General features: G+C 43.7%; 1 protein-coding gene across 1 annotated transcript in view; it reads right to left on the reverse strand.

Moving 5' to 3' along the window:
- C15H10orf67 (chromosome 15 C10orf67 homolog) overlaps positions 1-13,115 on the reverse strand; it is a 106,710-nt gene extending 93,595 nt beyond the window's left edge. The window contains exons 1-2 of the mRNA XM_068986751.1: positions 12,949-13,115; positions 12,628-12,717 (exon numbers count right to left, since the gene is read on the reverse strand). Coding sequence (XP_068842852.1) covers positions 12,628-12,717; positions 12,949-13,115 — 257 coding nt within the window. The remainder of the gene's footprint in view (positions 1-12,627; positions 12,718-12,948) is intronic.
- Positions 13,116-16,816: the final 3,701 nt, after the last annotated feature.

Genomic DNA, 16,816 nt, shown 5'->3' on the forward strand with positions numbered 1-16,816 from the left:
CCACAAGGGGGTCAGCCAGAGGGCAAAGCCAGTGCGCAGATGATGCACTTTTAAAAACATGGACACAGGCACTTCCCTGGCGGTCCAGTGGTTGAAACCCTGGGCTTCCAATGCAAGGGGAGTAGCCTCCGTCTCTGGTTGGGAAACTAAGATCCTGGATGCCTAATGGTGGGAGCAAAAACAAAACAAAGCAACATGGCTGGGAGACTGAATGAATTGAACAAATATGTAAATGTACTGAAGATGACAGAAGTCAAGTTCTCCAGTTCCAGAAATGAAATTTACAAACATAAAAAAGAAGTAGAATAGGATATGCCCTGAGACAATGTAACAGAACTGGAAGTTTGGGTATGAAGGCAGGGTTTTTATAATTATGTGCATAGATTAATAGTGATAGGTACAAATATGTGCATACGTACGCGTGCACATACTGATGGACATTTGTTTCTAGTTCTGTCCAGTGTGAGAACCTAGAAGCGATGACACCCCAGGAGCAATGAACACACCAGAAACACAGATGCTGATTTTTAAATACCATTCTGCGTTAAAAGGAACCAGGGCTTCTTGGGAAAATGGCTGGTTTCAAAGCTGGGAGAACAAAAAGATAAAATGAGCCTGGAACATCTTGTTATTCCAAGAAGTTGGGAAAGAGTGAAAAAAAAAATGATAGAGACAGAAACTAGACTGAAGAGATTCCCACTGGCCATATCTGGGACAATTTGAGCATCAAAATAAATGATGAAAGTATCAGATTACAGTCTATTGAATAAAACAGGAATCTAGCAGTCCAAATGAGAATGAGACGCTCTAGTAAACATAGAAAAGCATGGTGAAAATAGAGAACCACCAGTGGGCAGCCAGTACAGAGGTGATGGAGCAGGGTGCAAGCCATCAATGGCAGCTAGGGTTAAGCTTAGCTGAAAGGCTGCTGCTCGTCAGCGGAAGTTTGCTTAGGAAAAGGAAATTTTGTTGAAAAATTGAACAACACTACTATATAATCCAACAGACTCACTTCTGAGTATATATCCAAAGGAAACAAAACCACTATCCCGAGGAGCTACCTGCACTCTCACGTTCACTGCGATGTTATTCACAATAGCCAGGGGTCCACTGACAGATGAATGAATAAGGAAAAGGTAGTCGACTTCCCTGGTGGTCCAGTGGGTAAGACTCCACGCTCCCAGTGCAGGGGGCCAGGGTTCAATCCCTGATCAGGGAACTAGATTCCCACATGCCACAACTGAAAGATCTCATATGCCTCAACTACAGATCCCTCAGGCCTCAATGAAGATTGAAGATCCCGCAAGCCTCAGCTAAGTCCTGGTGCAACCAAACAGACAGATAAATAAAAAATAAACATCAAAAAATAGAAAATGTAGTGTGTGCATATGTGTGCACAGCGAAAAGTCATGAAAAAAGAAAATGAATTCCTGTTATTTGCAATAACACAGATGAACCTTGAGGCCATTACATAAGTGAAATTAGGCAGACTGAGAAAGACAACTGTTTGATTGCATTTATATGTGGAATCTAAAAAAGTCAAACTCATAGAAACAGAGAGTACAGAGACAGTTGCCACAGGCTGAGGGTAAAGGAAATGGGGGGATATTAGCCAGAGGGTAAAAACTTTCAGTTATAAGATGAATGAGCACTGGGATATATGTACAGCATGATGATTACAGTTAATAATACTGTATTGTACACTTGAAAGTTGCTAACAGAGTCAATTTGAAATGTTTTCATACACACAAAAGTAACTATGGGAGATGATGAACGTTTCAACTAACCTTATTGTGATAATTATTTACAATATAAAAATGTGCCAAATCATCACACTGTACACCTCAAACTTACAGTGTTCTGCGTCAGTTATATCTCAATAAAGTTGGAGGCAGGGGAGGAAAAGGAAATTTTGCAATACTTAGGCCCTACAGGTGGTGCTAATGGTAAAGAACCTGCCTGCCAGTGTTGGAGACACGGGTTCGATCTCTGGGTCCAGAATATCCCCTGGAAGAGGGCATGACAGCCCACTCCAGTACTCTTGCCTGGAGAATCCCATGGACAGAGGAGTGTGGCGGTCTACAGTCCACAGGGTCACTAAGAGTTGGACACAACTGAAGCAACTTACCACACACACACACTCCCTACACACAAAATAGTAATTTATTACAAAGAGAAGAATGGTGAATTTATGGCAGACCTGGGAGACACCAACCCAGCAAGGTCAAGGTTAAAGCACCAATGAGGGAATAGACTGAATGACCTCCCCTGGCTCAGCTGATGCCCTGAGAATACGCAGCTTCACTTCTGCGGCACTCCTACCAAGAACGCATGGCCTGAGTCTGGTTGTAAGGAAACAGAAGATGGACCCAGGTAGCGCTGGTCATGCTACAGAAGGTCTGTACTTTTTTAAAAAAAGTGTCAAGGACATGAACAGTGGGGAGAGGCTGAGGAACTCTTCCTGTCGGACGCGTCTGAGGCGACAGGATGGCTAAAGACAATGCACACTGCTAGATAGGATCCTGGATCAGAAAGGGAAAAAAAGTCATTGCTGGTACACTTGGCCCAGCTTGAAAGGAGGCTGCGATAGGGCCATGCAGTGTGGATCCGCTGATTTGAGAGTGTGTGCTGGTCATGCAGGAAAAAGTATCCATTTTAGGAAAAACACACTTGAATGCTTAGGAAATTCACACTTAATGGGAAACATGTCTGTAACAGGCTCTCAGAAGGTTCTAAAAAGACTGATGATAATGAATGTCTGGGTGAGTGTGAGTGTGTGTGTGTGTGTGTGTGTGTGTGTGTGTGTGTGTGTGTGTGTATAGAGGCGGGGGTGAGGAGGAAGAAGAGAGAAAACAAACATGGGAAAATGTTGGGAACTGAATCTAGGTGAAGAGTTCTTAGTTCTGTTCTGACAACTTTTCTGTATATTTGAAACTATTTCAAAGTAAACTATTTTTTAAAAGTTAGATGCAACCTTCAAGCAAGCTCAGATTCTGCCAATTCCACTCAGTAAGAACTGTCAGTATTTTAGGCATAAATTTCTAGAAACTCTTATCAATGGAGAAAGCATGAGCTTAAACCAGCATTACAACAATCCCCCTGTTTACTGTGCTTTTTCTGGAACTTTCCATAACTGGCTCCCAACATCTGTTTTTGTCTTTAGGTAGAGATTCTATTTAAGGTAGTGGTTTGAACCATTTCAAGGAGTTACTCCATTTTCCTGGGTATCTCCCTTGTACACAGGAGTAATAGATGTTATTAAACTTGTTATTTTTTTCTCCAGTTAATCTCTCTTTTATTATGGGGGCAGGGGGGGCTCAGCCAAGAATGCAGAAATGGTGGGAGAGATATTCTTCTTCTCCTTCACTCAGCACATGGGACCATCTTTCCCACAGCTGTAGGTCCAAGAATCTTGGTAAAAATGCAAGAGGCGCCTCTCACTATTATACCTAATAACCCACCCCTGAAATCATTGCTTCCTTTCCCAGAAACTTTATGACCTACTGGCTTGGAGGTCTTAGTTCCCAAAGGGAGATTGCTTGTACTGGGAAGCACAACAATGGTTCTACTGAAATAGATGAGAGTGAATTGAACTGGCGCCTGACCACCGTGCGATCCTTACACCACTAAACCAAAGGCAGAGAAAGGGGGCACACTACTGGTTGAAGTGATTAATTTTGATCATCAGGAAAGCAGGTTGTTGGCACACAGTGGAGTCAAGGACTACGTCTGGAACTTAGGCGATTCTCTGGAGTAACTCTGAGCATTTCCACATTCAATAGGAAAGATTAATGAAAAAATGCAACCAACTTCCCTGAAAAGGCAGGACTTTTGAGGGCTCAGAACCTTCAGGAATGACTATTTGGATTTCCCAGCTACATAAAAAACCTTGGCCTGTCTGTATCTTTCACCAAGTTCACCATGGCCACACAACAAGTCATGCCCACGGACCAGCTCTGGCCAGCACCCTCTGGCAAGTGTCTCTACCACCAGCCACATCCTCTCCCAGGAGGTCTTAATCTCCGCGTTTGGTGGGAGTGGGGGACCTTTTAAATTCTTAGCTCTGTCCGCATTTACTCTTCTTCTGCCCTCGGGGTCACAGCTACATTTGCTATTGCAATGCTGCTTAGAGGGTTTTATAAATTGAACTAAAAATCCTTGTTAATATTTAATTAGAAACAAGAAACAGGACTTCCCTGGTGGCACAGGGGACATGGGTTCGATCCCTGGCCCGAGAAGATTCCACATGCGGCAGAGCAACTAAGCTCATGTGCCACGACTGCTGAGCCTGTGCTTTAGAGTCTGGGAGCCACAGCTACTGGGCCTGCATGCCTAGACCCCGCGCTCCACAACAAGAGAAGCCACTGCAATGAAAAGCCGATGGCTCTCACCAAAGAGTGGCCCCCGCCAACCGCAACTAGACAAAGCAGCGCAAAGCACCCAAGACCCAGCACAGCCAAAAACAAATAAATAACAACATTAAAGAAACAAGAAATATTTGTTCCTTGTTCAAACACTGGTGAGGTTTCTATCTCCTGTTTGAACCCAGAGTGCTGCATCAATAGGATAAATACAAACACCACCTAAACTTAAAACTGTTTATTTCTGCAATGCCTCCCACTTAACAGACCTCCGTGATTCATCCTTTCAGCTGAGAAATGCAATTCCTCCCCCTCCCTAGCACCAAGCAGCTTCTATTTATTATTCAGCTTCATCTTTCAATAAGCTTGACCATGTAGGTTCTTTCCTTTCTTCCCATTTTAAGCTAAAGATCTAGGGTAGGTGGTAAGTTATGAATGTGAGCAGGTTTTATGATAAATATACAATGTTACATGTCAGTTATATCTCAAAGCTGGAAAAAGAATAGAAGTGCAAAAAAAAATCACCCCCAATACATGTATCTTTAGGATATGATTTAGAAACTTAGAATAATGTTTTCAGTTATTCTCTCTGGTTCCATCATATTACAGTAATACAGTCTGATATTCTAAAACCAGTTTGAATTCTTTTTAACGGCTGAGTAATACTCCATTGTGTATATGTACCACAGCTTTCTTATCCATTAATCTGCTGATGGACATCTAGGTTGTTTCCATGTCCTGGCTATTATAAACAGTGCTGTGATGAACATTGGGGTACATGTGTCTCTTTCAATTCTGGTTTCCTTGGTGTGTATGCCCAGCAGTGGGATTGCTGCGTCATAAGGTAGTTCTATTTGCAATTTCTTAAGGAATCTCCACACTGTTCTCCATAGTGGCTGTACTAGTTTGCATTCCCACCAACAGTGTAGGAGGGTTCCCTTTTCTCCACACCCTCTCCAGCATTTATTGCTTGCAGATTTTTGGATCGCTGCCATTCTGACTGGTGTGAAGTGGTACCTCATTGTGGTTTTGATTTGCATTTCTCTGATAATGAGTGATGTTGAGCATCTTTTCATGTGTTTGTTAGCCATCAGATGGATGAAACTGGAGCCGATTATACAGAGTGAAGTAAGCCAGAAAGAAAAACACCAATACAGTATACTAACACATATATATGGAATCTAGAAAGATGGCAATGACGACCCTGTATGCAAGACAGGAAAAAAGACACAGCTGTGTATAACGGACTTTTGGACTCAGAGGGAGAGGGAGAGGGTGGGATGATTTTGGAGAATGGCATTCTATCATGTATACTATCATGTAAGAATTGAATCGCCAGTCCATGTCTGACGCAGGATACAGCATGCTTGGGGTTGGTGCATGGGGATGACCCACTGAGATGTTATGGGGAGGGAGGTGGGAGGGGGGGTTCATGTTTGGGAACGCATGTAAGAATTAAAGATTTTAAAATTAAAAAAAATAAAAGAAAAGAAATAAAAAAGAAAAAGAAAAAATAAAATAAAATAAAATAAATGCGAGTATCACATTAGGTGTAACTGAAAATAAAATAAAATAAAATAAAACCAGTTTGAAGAATTTCATAGATACCTCCTCCAGGTGTTAAAAATAAAATTAGTGCCTATTTATTGTGTGAAACAGAAAACCACAGGCTCAAAATGGCATTACTTATTCTAAAGCGCATGATACCAAATCCAGACATAATACCTGACTAAATTTCGGTTTCAACTTTCCCCAGAAATGTTAACCTTAATTAGCCAGCACCAAGAAGATCATCTGTCGTGTGGGCCCTCTCCACTCTGCCCCCAGAGGAAGAAGAGACAATCTGCATGATAAAACCCCTGCCTTGCCCTTTGCCCTGCAAGGGTAAGTGCTGGCCTAAAAACAATGCTTTTTTTTCTTCTTGCTTTTTTCCTTTATGCTAACATCTCCCTTGTCCCACCCTTTCCCTTATAAAAACCTCTCATTTTGTACAGCCCCCTTGAAGCACCCTTATAATTGCTGGATGGGATGCTGTCCAATTCATGAACCACCTAACAAAGCCAACCAGATCTTCAAATCTACTCAGTTAAATTTTGTTTTTTAACAACTGAGTGCTTAACTTGTCCCCTGCGCTTAGTCAAGGCATCTGTCTTAATACACACAATCTCTTTTCAGATTATCTACCTTTCTTTGTTTTGAGGATATGGAAGCTGAGGCTCAAAGATTGTAAGTAATTCATCTAAATTTCACAAGCCTGTAAATTCCCTGGTGGTTCAGGGGTTAGGACTCTACATTCTCATGGCCAAGGGTGCTGGTTCGATCCCTGGTTGGGCAACTAAGATACCACAAGCTATACAGTGCAGCCGAAAAGAAAAAATCATAAGCCTGAAGTGAGAGTCTTATCCTCCATCCCTTGTGAGAACAGGTCTATGCTCTACTATCCCTAACTGGTCCTAACCTTCTGAATGACTGATTCAGAAAGTTCTGACTCATTCAGAATCCAAGTGAAACATGAAAGTTCATTCTTCAGCTTCCCCTTAAATTCCAAATGTCTCTAATTTTAGATGACAACCCCTCTGCCTAGAATGGAAACCCACATCACAACAAACTAGCTAAGTGGTTCCTACACAGTCCTTATTTATAGCCTCAGCAATCTGATTTCTGAATAATAGCTTGGTTGTTATGCATAAAATACAGTCTCGGAAAAATAGCAATTACAGGTTCTTTTTTTAAATAAATGAGATACAAAATTAACATGTTGTCTTATTACAGAAAACAGATCCATGAATATTTATTAACAGAAGGCAGTGACACTTCTCACTAAATCCTAGAATAGTCTATCTTAACAAATGCTCATTAATGAATTAGTCAAAGAAAGTGGCATTAAGTGCACTAAATTTTCACAATGGTGTATTGCTCGGTTTAAATTTTTTATTTATTTTCAGCCACACTATTAGGTATGTAGGATCTTAGTTCCTCGATCAGGGATTGAACCTGCACCCGCTGCACGGGAAGCTCAGTCTTAACCACAGGACCACTAGGGACATGCTTGCTCAATTTCAAATAAGGAAAGAAACAAACAAACAACAGAGCACTCTTGCTTCCACTTTTTTTTCTCTTGAAAGAACATATAAGTTTGAGGTGTCCCAAGGTTCACACACTTCTTTTCAGTCATTTCCTGGGTGATCTCACCAAGTCTCCCATTTCTAGATGCATTTGTGTGCCAATTACTCCCACACTGGTATATCCAACCTGGCTGGACCTCTCTTCTGAACCTTAGGCTTGAAGGGTAGCAGAATATAGCACCCCTAAATATGATGCTTTAGCATAAGGATGGTTTCGAGTCAATTGTTTTGAGAAACTGCAGACACAGGAGAAACCCTGGAAGCAGAGTAGAAGTTATCTGTTTGTAAGAGAAATTTACATTTATAAAGGAAATATAAAGGAAATCTCCACTTATAAGTGTCTTCCTCTCCTACCAGGAAGATGATTCTAATTCACAAGAGAATCTTACTAATGGAGAAGGCACCTATTCAAATTTGCATAACAAAACTTATCCTTACTGCTCTTCTTGGTAACCTCCCATAACTGGCTTCCCTCCACTCAACATCTTTTGTCTTTAGCTGAAGATGGTATTCAAGGTGGTGGTTTGGGCCATCTTAGAGTTTTAGTCATTTTTCCTAGGTAACTCCTACGTACACATGAGATATGCATGTTAAACTTTTTAGGTGTCTTTACCAAGAATTGAGAAGAATACAGGGTAAACTATTGTTCTTGCCCTAAGGACGCATACAACCAAAAAGCCTAGATGGATGACTAAGAGTTACTTCCAAGATATTATGTCCAAAAGTAAGCTTCTGAGGGACTTCCCTTGTGGTCCAACGGTTAATATTCTGAGTTCCCAATGCAGGGGATACAGGTTCAAGCCCTGGTCAGGGAAATAGATCCTGCATGCCACAACTAAGCCCTGGTGCAGCTAAATTAGGGGGGGGAAAAAAAAGTAAGCTTATGATATTCCCCACAAAGCTATTCATCTCAATCTTCTTCATCCCAGCTCATGGCACTTCCATCCTTCCAGTTAGTCAGTTCAAAAAATCGAATCTTACGCACTCTGTGCCTATCAGATCTCCAACTACTGCTACCATCACAGTCATTTTCCACGAGGCTTATTGTCATAGTCCCCTAACTGGTTTTCCTCTTTCTGCCCCTGTCCTCACTCAGTTGTGTCTGACTTGGCCACCCCATGGGCTGCAGCACACCCACCCTGGAGCTTGCTCAAACTCATGTCCATCGAGTCGGTGATGCCATCCAACCATCTCATCCTCTGTGTACCCTTCTCCCACCTTCAATCTTTCCCAGCATCAGGGTCTTTTCCAATGAGTCAGTTCTTTGCGTCAGGTGGCCAAAGTATTGGCGTTTCAGCTTCAGCATCAGTCCTTCCAATGAGTATTCAGGACTGATTTGCTTTAGGATGGACTGGTTGGGTCTCCTTGCAGTCCAAGGGACTCTCAAGAGTCTCCTCCAACACCACAGTTTAAAAGCATCAATTCTTCAGTGCTCAGCTTTCTTTATAGTATAACTCTCACATCCATACATGACCACTGGAAAAACCATAGCTTTGACTAGATGGACCTTTGTTGGCAAAGTAATGTCTCGGCTTTTTAATATGCTGTCTAGGGTGGTCATAGCTTTTCTTCCAAGAAGCAAGCATCTTTAAATTTCATGGGTGCAGTCACCATCTGCAGTGATTTGGGAGCCCAAGAAAACAAAGTCTCTCACTGTTTCCATTGTTTCCCCTCACTAGAGTCTAATATCAAAACAATAGCCAGAATAATTTGGTTGAAAGATAAACCAGATAATGTGATTCCTCTGCTCCATTCCCCTCCTGTCTTCCCATCTCTGCAGTGTGTTTTATAATTTATAGATATAGATATGTGCATGCTCAGTTGCTCAGCCGTGTCTGACTCTTTGCAACCCTATGGACTGTAGCCTGCCAGGCTCCTCTGTTCATGGAATTTTCGAGGCAAGAATACTGGAGTCAGTTGGCATTTCTTACTCCAGAGAATCTTCCTCAGTGGATTCTTTACCAACTGCACCTCCTGGGAAGCCCTATATGTATATATATACAATATACATATATTGGTCTTCATCCATGCTTCTTGCCTCACAGCAGCCCAAACCCTTGGAATTTCCTAAGCGACAAGCACAATGAAAGAATCTTTTATTGTAATATTTGGTCTGCTGTCCTCAGTTTCTGAAATAGGGGGAAAAGGTGAACTGGATGTCTTTGGCTATTCATGAGAAGCCCCTTTCAACCACACCTGATTTTGTGTTAATGAAGTGACTTTTGAAAAGTCCCTAAGGATGGAGGTGGTTGCCAGGGGAAACCAACCAGAAGGAGAGGGTTAGAACTTCCAATCCCACCTTCCCCCAACCTTACTTCCAGAGAGGGCTGGAGGTAGAATCAATCACAAAAAGTCGATGATTTGGTCAATTTTGCCTGTGTAATGAAGAGTTTGTAAAAATCCCTGAATTATAGGGTTTAGAGAACTTCCAGGTTGGTAAACAAGAATGAATTCATGTGGTGCACCCCAAATTCCACAGGGACAGAATCCCCCTTCTAGACCTCATCCTATGTATCTCTTTCTCTGGCTGCTCATTCATGTCCTTTAATAGTCTTTGTAATAAACCAGTAGCCAAGTATGTCAACTGGTTTCTTGAGTTCTATGAGCCACTCTAGCAAATTAACTGAACTCGAGGAATCTCTGAGTTAGCCCTGGTTGTCAAAAGCACAGGTGACAACCTGGACTTGCAATTAGCCTCTCAAGAGGGAGGACAGGGACAGTCTTGTGGGGCTGAGCCCTTAACCTGTGAATCTGACACCATCTCCAGTTAAACTGCAGGACACAAGAAAAGACTAGGTTTACCAGTGGGGAGAGGGAAAGAGGGAGGGGCAAGATAGGGGTAGGGGATTAAGCAGTATAATACAAACTATCCGGTCCCATCACTTCATGGCAAATAGATAGGGAAATAATGGAAACAGTGAGAGAGTTTCTTTCGGGGGGGCTCCAAAATCACTGCAGATGGTGACTGCAGCCATGAAACTAAAAGATGCTTGCTCCTTGGAAGAAAAGCTCTGACCAACCTAGACAGCATATTAAAAAGCAAAGACATTACTTTACCAACAAAGATCCCTCTAGTCAAAGCTATGGTTTTTCCAGTGGTCATGTATGGATGTGAGAGTTGTACTATAAAGAAAGCTGAGCACTGAAGAATTGATGCTTTTGAACTATGGTGTTGGAGAAGACTCTTGAGAGTCCCTTGGACTGCAAGGAGATCCAACCAGTCTATCTTAAAGGAGATCAGTCCTGGATGTTCATTGGAAGGACTAATGCTGAAGCTGAAACTCCAGTACCTTGGCCACCTGATGCGAAGGACTGACTCACTGGAAAAAACCCCGATGCTGGGAAAGACTGAAGATGGGAGGAGAAAGGACAACAGAGGATGAGATGGTTGGATGGCATCACCAACTCGATGGACATGAATTTGAGCAAGCTTTGGGAGTTAGTGATGGACAGGGAAGCCTGGTGTGCTGCAACTCATGGGGTCACAAAGTGTTGGACACGACCTAGCGACTGGACTGAACTAAGCTACAAGGATATACTGTACAACATGGGGGAATATAACCAAAATTTTATAATAACTAGAAACGGAGTATAACCTTTAAAAATTAGGAATAACTCTATTGTTCACCTGTGACTTATGATACATAATATTGTACAGCAACCATACTTTAAGTAAAATAAATAAATAAGCAAACTACAAGACACACCCAATCACTGTCCGCTGAGAATCAAAGAGAATTGCTTGGGGGTGTTGGGAAACCACATCTGACCACCTCATTCAAGGTCAGTGCTGCAGTCCTTACAATGATCTAGGTTCCACACCATGAGCACGATCCATCCCCTTCCCTCTGAGCTCATTCATCACCGCTGCTCTCCCCATCACTCTTCTGCAGCCACACCAGCCTCATTGCTGGTCCTGTGACACCTATGCCCACTTTCTTTTACTTCTTGTCCTCTGCCTGGAACACTTGCTCCCTGATAGAGCAGAAAGGTGCCCCCTCAAGTCTACAGTTCTTCTCCCCAAAGTCTTTTCCAAGAAGTCTTTCTTGACCACAGAATCTAAAATTATAACCCTGTGAGACTTACCTGGTGGTCCTGAGGTTAAGACTCAGCACTTCCAATGCATGAGGCTGGGTTCCATCCTTGGCAGATCCCCACACTCCACTTGGTATGACGAAAAAAATAAAATTACAACCCCCTTCCCCACTCCACACGTTATTTCTTCTGCTCTGTTTCCTCCTTAGCACTCACCACCACTTAACTGACTTTATTACTGAGTCGGCTTATTTATCGCTGGTTTCCTGCCTAGGATGTAAACTTCAGAAAGGACAGGCTTCTGTCGGTTTGTTGACTGGTGCCTCCCCAGTGTCTGATTCTCTCCTCACCACAAGACTGCAGCTCCTCACCACAAGACTGCAGCTTCTCCCACGCACACCAGATACCAGAGCACCAACACCGGCCTGGGTCCTGCGGATGAGGAGAAACTCACAGGGGCGTCCGCGGCTCCTTCATTCAGACAGGCACTGACTGAGCCCCAGGCACTGTCAGTTTGGCTGCTGAGCACAGCCAGTGCATTTTGCTGGAGAAGCTCCCCACCCGGAACACCAAGGAATCCAGGGTAGGAACTCATCTCTCTTAGTCAACAACTAGAGCAGTTCAACACCGTGCCCACCATCCGCTACCGCCAATATGTGCTTTCACACCACCAGTCAACCGGGTTCTGAGTGCACCCCCATCCCTTTTCACAAAGGCACACACAATACAGTTCAGCGGGGGCAGCTGGGCTGGCAGCGCCATCTCACTGCGTCAGTCCCCACCACGGGGCTCTGGGCCCTTCATCCTACCCTAGGGAGACGCCAGTTGCAGGGTTGGTGTCTCAGCCAGCCCACCTGGCACCACGAAGCTCCCTGTCTTAGGGCACCTAGAGCAGTTAACCTAGTGAGGGCCATTTACGGGATTTCAAAAGGTTTTTTAGAAAGAAAAATACTTCCCTCCCCATTCCCCCACCCCAAGCATCAGGTCTACATTATCCAAATAAAACTGGGACAGAGGAGGGCAAAGGATTATAAGACGAAAAAACTGTTCAAAAGGATCAAGAACAAGATAGCTATATTGGCAAACACTTCCACGGTACTATGTACCCTACTTGTATGTCGATCTTCGACTGACTCATTGAATGTTCGCTATGAACTGTGAAGGAGGCGCTGGGCATCACCATCTTGGCTGTTTTCCTGAAGAGATAAGGAGGCACAGAGAAGTTGACTAACTCGTCCAAGTCTTGGGCCCTTAGAGTGTCATGAGGATTTGAGCCCAGGCAGTCTGGCCCCAGAGTCCGTGCTTGGTACACGGTAGTATTATTTAGATATCAAAACAGCTGCCTTGAGGCTTGGAGCTAGAGAACCCGGGAGGGGTGGAGCGCCGGCAGGGGCGCGGGCCCCGGCACTGCAGGTCGCGCCGGTCACCTGGGACTGAGCCGGAACTGTTCAAGAGTGGACTCGAGATTCTTGATAATCCTCCAGCACTCCTCGGTTTCTGGCGCCCAGTCGCCATAGACCTCCATGGGAGCCGCGGAGGTGGCCGCTAGGCTGTGCGCCGCCTGCGAAATCCAGAACCCGGCGTCCGTTGCCATGGCGACTCCCGGGCAACCGGCCTTGCGCCAGAATCCCGGGGCGCTGGCGCGGCTGGAGGTCCGGGGTCTGCCGGGCCGGGAGTCGCCCGACTGCCGCTTTCACTGCCCACCTGGTTCAGGGCTTCCTGTCCTGGACGTGTACGGGCCAGGCCACCGCTGACGTATCCCCAGGAGAGCTGGACTCCTGAAGATAACCAGGGGGCAGCCCACCACGCTCCGAACCTTCTGTGCCTTCCCCTGTGCGAAAGCTCTGAGCTCAGCCTCCTGCAAGGCCCATGCACTAGGGGGTGTGGATTCCTGAGCTGCGTTCCTGCGTCAACAACCCTCTGCAGGCGACTTTCAACGAGCCACCACAATCCTTGTTTTAGTGACCTTCCGCCCAATGCTAAAGGTCAACCTCCAGGAGGTTGAAAAATAGTGCGCCTGGCTAATAAGGATGCCCTTTACATAATGATCCCTGGGTTCTCAGAGCAGTCCCATAATATGAGGGAAACAGGCCGCTGATAAATTGCCTGTACCTACCACTTGCCCATAAACGTAGGCGTTTGTGGACAAAAATTTATTTACAGAAATTAAAAGGGTTAAAATTTATATTTAACGTAAAGTGTGAGAACCAATGTGTTGTTTTAAACTATACCGTATTTATTTATTATTGCTTTGGTCCCGTCTTGGGGCATGTGGGATCCATCTTTGTTCCCAACCAAGAATCCAGAGGTGTCCCTTGCACTGGCAGCGGGGAAGCTTAACCAGGTAAGGCCCACCAGGTAAGTCACTAAGTTATAAGGTGTTGTGTGGAATTCATTATTATTGTTTTTACAATATAAGAGAAGTTCCTTAGAGGGAAATTGTTGCTTATCCTTTGTTTTAAATTACATAACTCCCTGATATGATAGCAAACATATTTCTGATATCATCCACATGTCATTGCCTGGTCTTCGGTTCGGTTCAGTGGCTCAGTTGTGTCTGACTCTTCACGACCCCATGGACCACAGCACACCAGGCCTCCCTGTCCGTCACCAGCTCCCAGAGTCTGCTCAGACTCATCTCCACTGAGTTGGTGATGCCATCCAACCATCTCATCCTCTGTGTCCCCTTCTCCTCCCGCCTTCAATCTTTCCCAGCATCAGGGTCTTTTCCAGTGAGTCAGCTCTTTGCATCAGGTGGCCAAAGTATTGGAGTTTCAGCTTCAGCATCAGTCCTTCCAATGAATATTCAGGACTGATTTCCTTTAGGATGGACTGGTTGGAAATCCTTGCATTCCAAGAGACCCTCAAGTCTTCTCCAACACCACTGTTCAAAAGCATCAATTCTTTGGTGCTCAGCTTTCTTTATAGTCCAACTCTTACATCCATACATGACTACTGGAAAAACCATAGCCTTGACTAGACAGACCTTTGCTGGCAAAGTAATGTCTTTGCTTTTTAATATGCTATCTAGGTTGGTCATAACTTTTCTTCCAAGGAGTAAGCATCTTTTAATTTCATGGCTGCAGTCACCATCTGCAGTGATTTTGGAGCACAGAAAAATAAAGTCAGCCACTCTTTCCACTGTTTCCTCATCCATTTGCCGTGAAGTGATGGGACTCGATGCCATGATCTTAGTTTTCTGAATGTTGAGCTTTAAGCTAACTTTTTCACTCTCTTCTTTCACTTTCATCAAGAGGCTCTTTAGTTCACTTTCTGCCATAAGGGTGGTGTTATCTTCATATCTGAGGTTATTGATATTTCTCCCGGCAATCTTGATTCCAGCTTGTGCTTCATCCAGCCCAGCGTTTCTCATGATGTACTCTGCACATAAGTTAAATAAGCAGAGTGACAGTATATAACCTTGATGTACTCCTTTCCCAATTTGGAACCAGTCTGTTGTTCCATGTCCAGTTCTAACTGTTGCTTCCTGACCTGCATACAGATTTCTCAGGAGGCAGGTCAGGTGGTCTGGTATTCCCATCTCTTTCAGAATTTTCCACAGTTTATTGTGATCCACATAGTCAAAGGCTTTGGCATAGTCAAGAAAGCAGAAATAGATGTTTTTCTGGAACTCTCTTCTTTTTCGATGATCCAGCCGATGTTGACAATTTGATCTCTGGTTCCTCTGCCTTTTCTAAAACCAGCTTGAACATCTGGAAGTCCATGGTTCACGTATTCTTGAAGCCTGGCTTGGAGAATTTTGAGCATTACTTTGCTAGTGTGTGAGATGAGTGCAATTGTGCGATAGTTTGAGCATTCTTTGGCATTGCCTTTCTTTGGTATTGGAATGAAAACTGAACTTTTCCAGTCCTGTGGCCACTGCTGAGTTTTCCAAATTTGTTGGCATATTGAGTGCAGCACTTTCACAGCATCATCTTTCAGAATTTGAAATAGCCCAGTTGGAATTCCATCACCTCCATTAGCTTTGTTCACAGTGATGCTTCCTAAGGCCCACTTGACTTCACATTCCAGGATGTCTGGCTTTAGGTGAGTGATCACACCATTGTGATTATCAGGGTCATGAAGATCTTTTTTGTACAGTTCATCTGTGTATTCTTGCCACATCTTCTTAATATCTTCTGCTTCTGTTAGGTCCATACCATTTCTGTCCTTTATTGAGCCCATCTTTGCATGAAATGTTCCCTTGGTATCTCTAATTTTGTTGAAGAGATCTCTAGTCTCTAGTCTTTCCCATTCTATTGTTTTCCTCTATTTCTTTGCACTGATCACTGAAGAAGGCTTTCTTATCTCTCCTTGCTATTCTTTGGAACTCTGCATTCAAATGGGTATATCTTTCCTTTTCTCCATTGCTTTTAGCTTCTCTTCTTTTCACAGCTATTTGTAAGCCCTCCTCAGACAGCCATTCTGCTTCTTTTCATTTCTTTTTCTTGGGGATGGTCTTGGTCCCTGTCTCCTGTACAATGTCATGAACCTCCATCCATAGTTCATCAGGCATTTTGTCTATCAGATCTAGTTCCTTAAATCTGTTTCTCACTTCCACTGTATAAGGGGTTTGATTCATGTCATACCTGAATGGTCTAGTGGTTTTCCTCACTTTCTTCAATTTAAGTCTGAATTTGGCAATAAGAAGCTCCTGATCTGAGCCACAGTCAGCTCCGGTCTTGTTTTTGCTGACTGTATAGAGCTTCTCCATCTGTGGCTGCAAAGAATATAATCAATATGATTTCAGTGTTGCCCATCTGGTTACGTCCATGTGTAGAGTCTTCTCTTGTGTTGTTGGAAGAGGGTGTTTGCTATGACCAGTGCTTTCTCTTGGCAAAACTCTATTATCCTTTGCCCTACTACATTCTGTACTCCAAGGCCAAATTTGCCTGTTACTCCAGGCGTTTCTTGACTTCCTACTTTTGCATTGCAGTCCCCTATAATGAAAGGGACATCTTTTTTTGAGTGTTAATTCTAAAAGAACTACAAGTAGTTCTTCAAAGAACCGTTTAACTTCAGCTTCTTCAGCGTTACTGGTTGGGGCACAGACTTAGATTACTGTGATATTGGATGGTTTGCCTTAGAAATGAACAGAGATCATTCTGTCATTTTTGAGATTGCATCCAAGTACTGCATTTCAGACTCTTTTGTTGACTATGAAGGCTACTCCATTTCTTCTAAGGGATTCTTGCCCACAGTAGTCATGGTCATCTGAGTTGAATTCACCCATTCCAGTCCATTTTAGTTTGGTGATTCCAAAAATGTCGACATTCACTCTTGCCATCTCCTGTT

The sequence above is a fragment of the Capricornis sumatraensis genome, chromosome 15 (genome assembly GCF_032405125.1).
Source record: "Capricornis sumatraensis isolate serow.1 chromosome 15, serow.2, whole genome shotgun sequence".
In the NCBI taxonomy this organism is placed as follows: domain Eukaryota; kingdom Metazoa; phylum Chordata; class Mammalia; order Artiodactyla; family Bovidae; genus Capricornis; species Capricornis sumatraensis.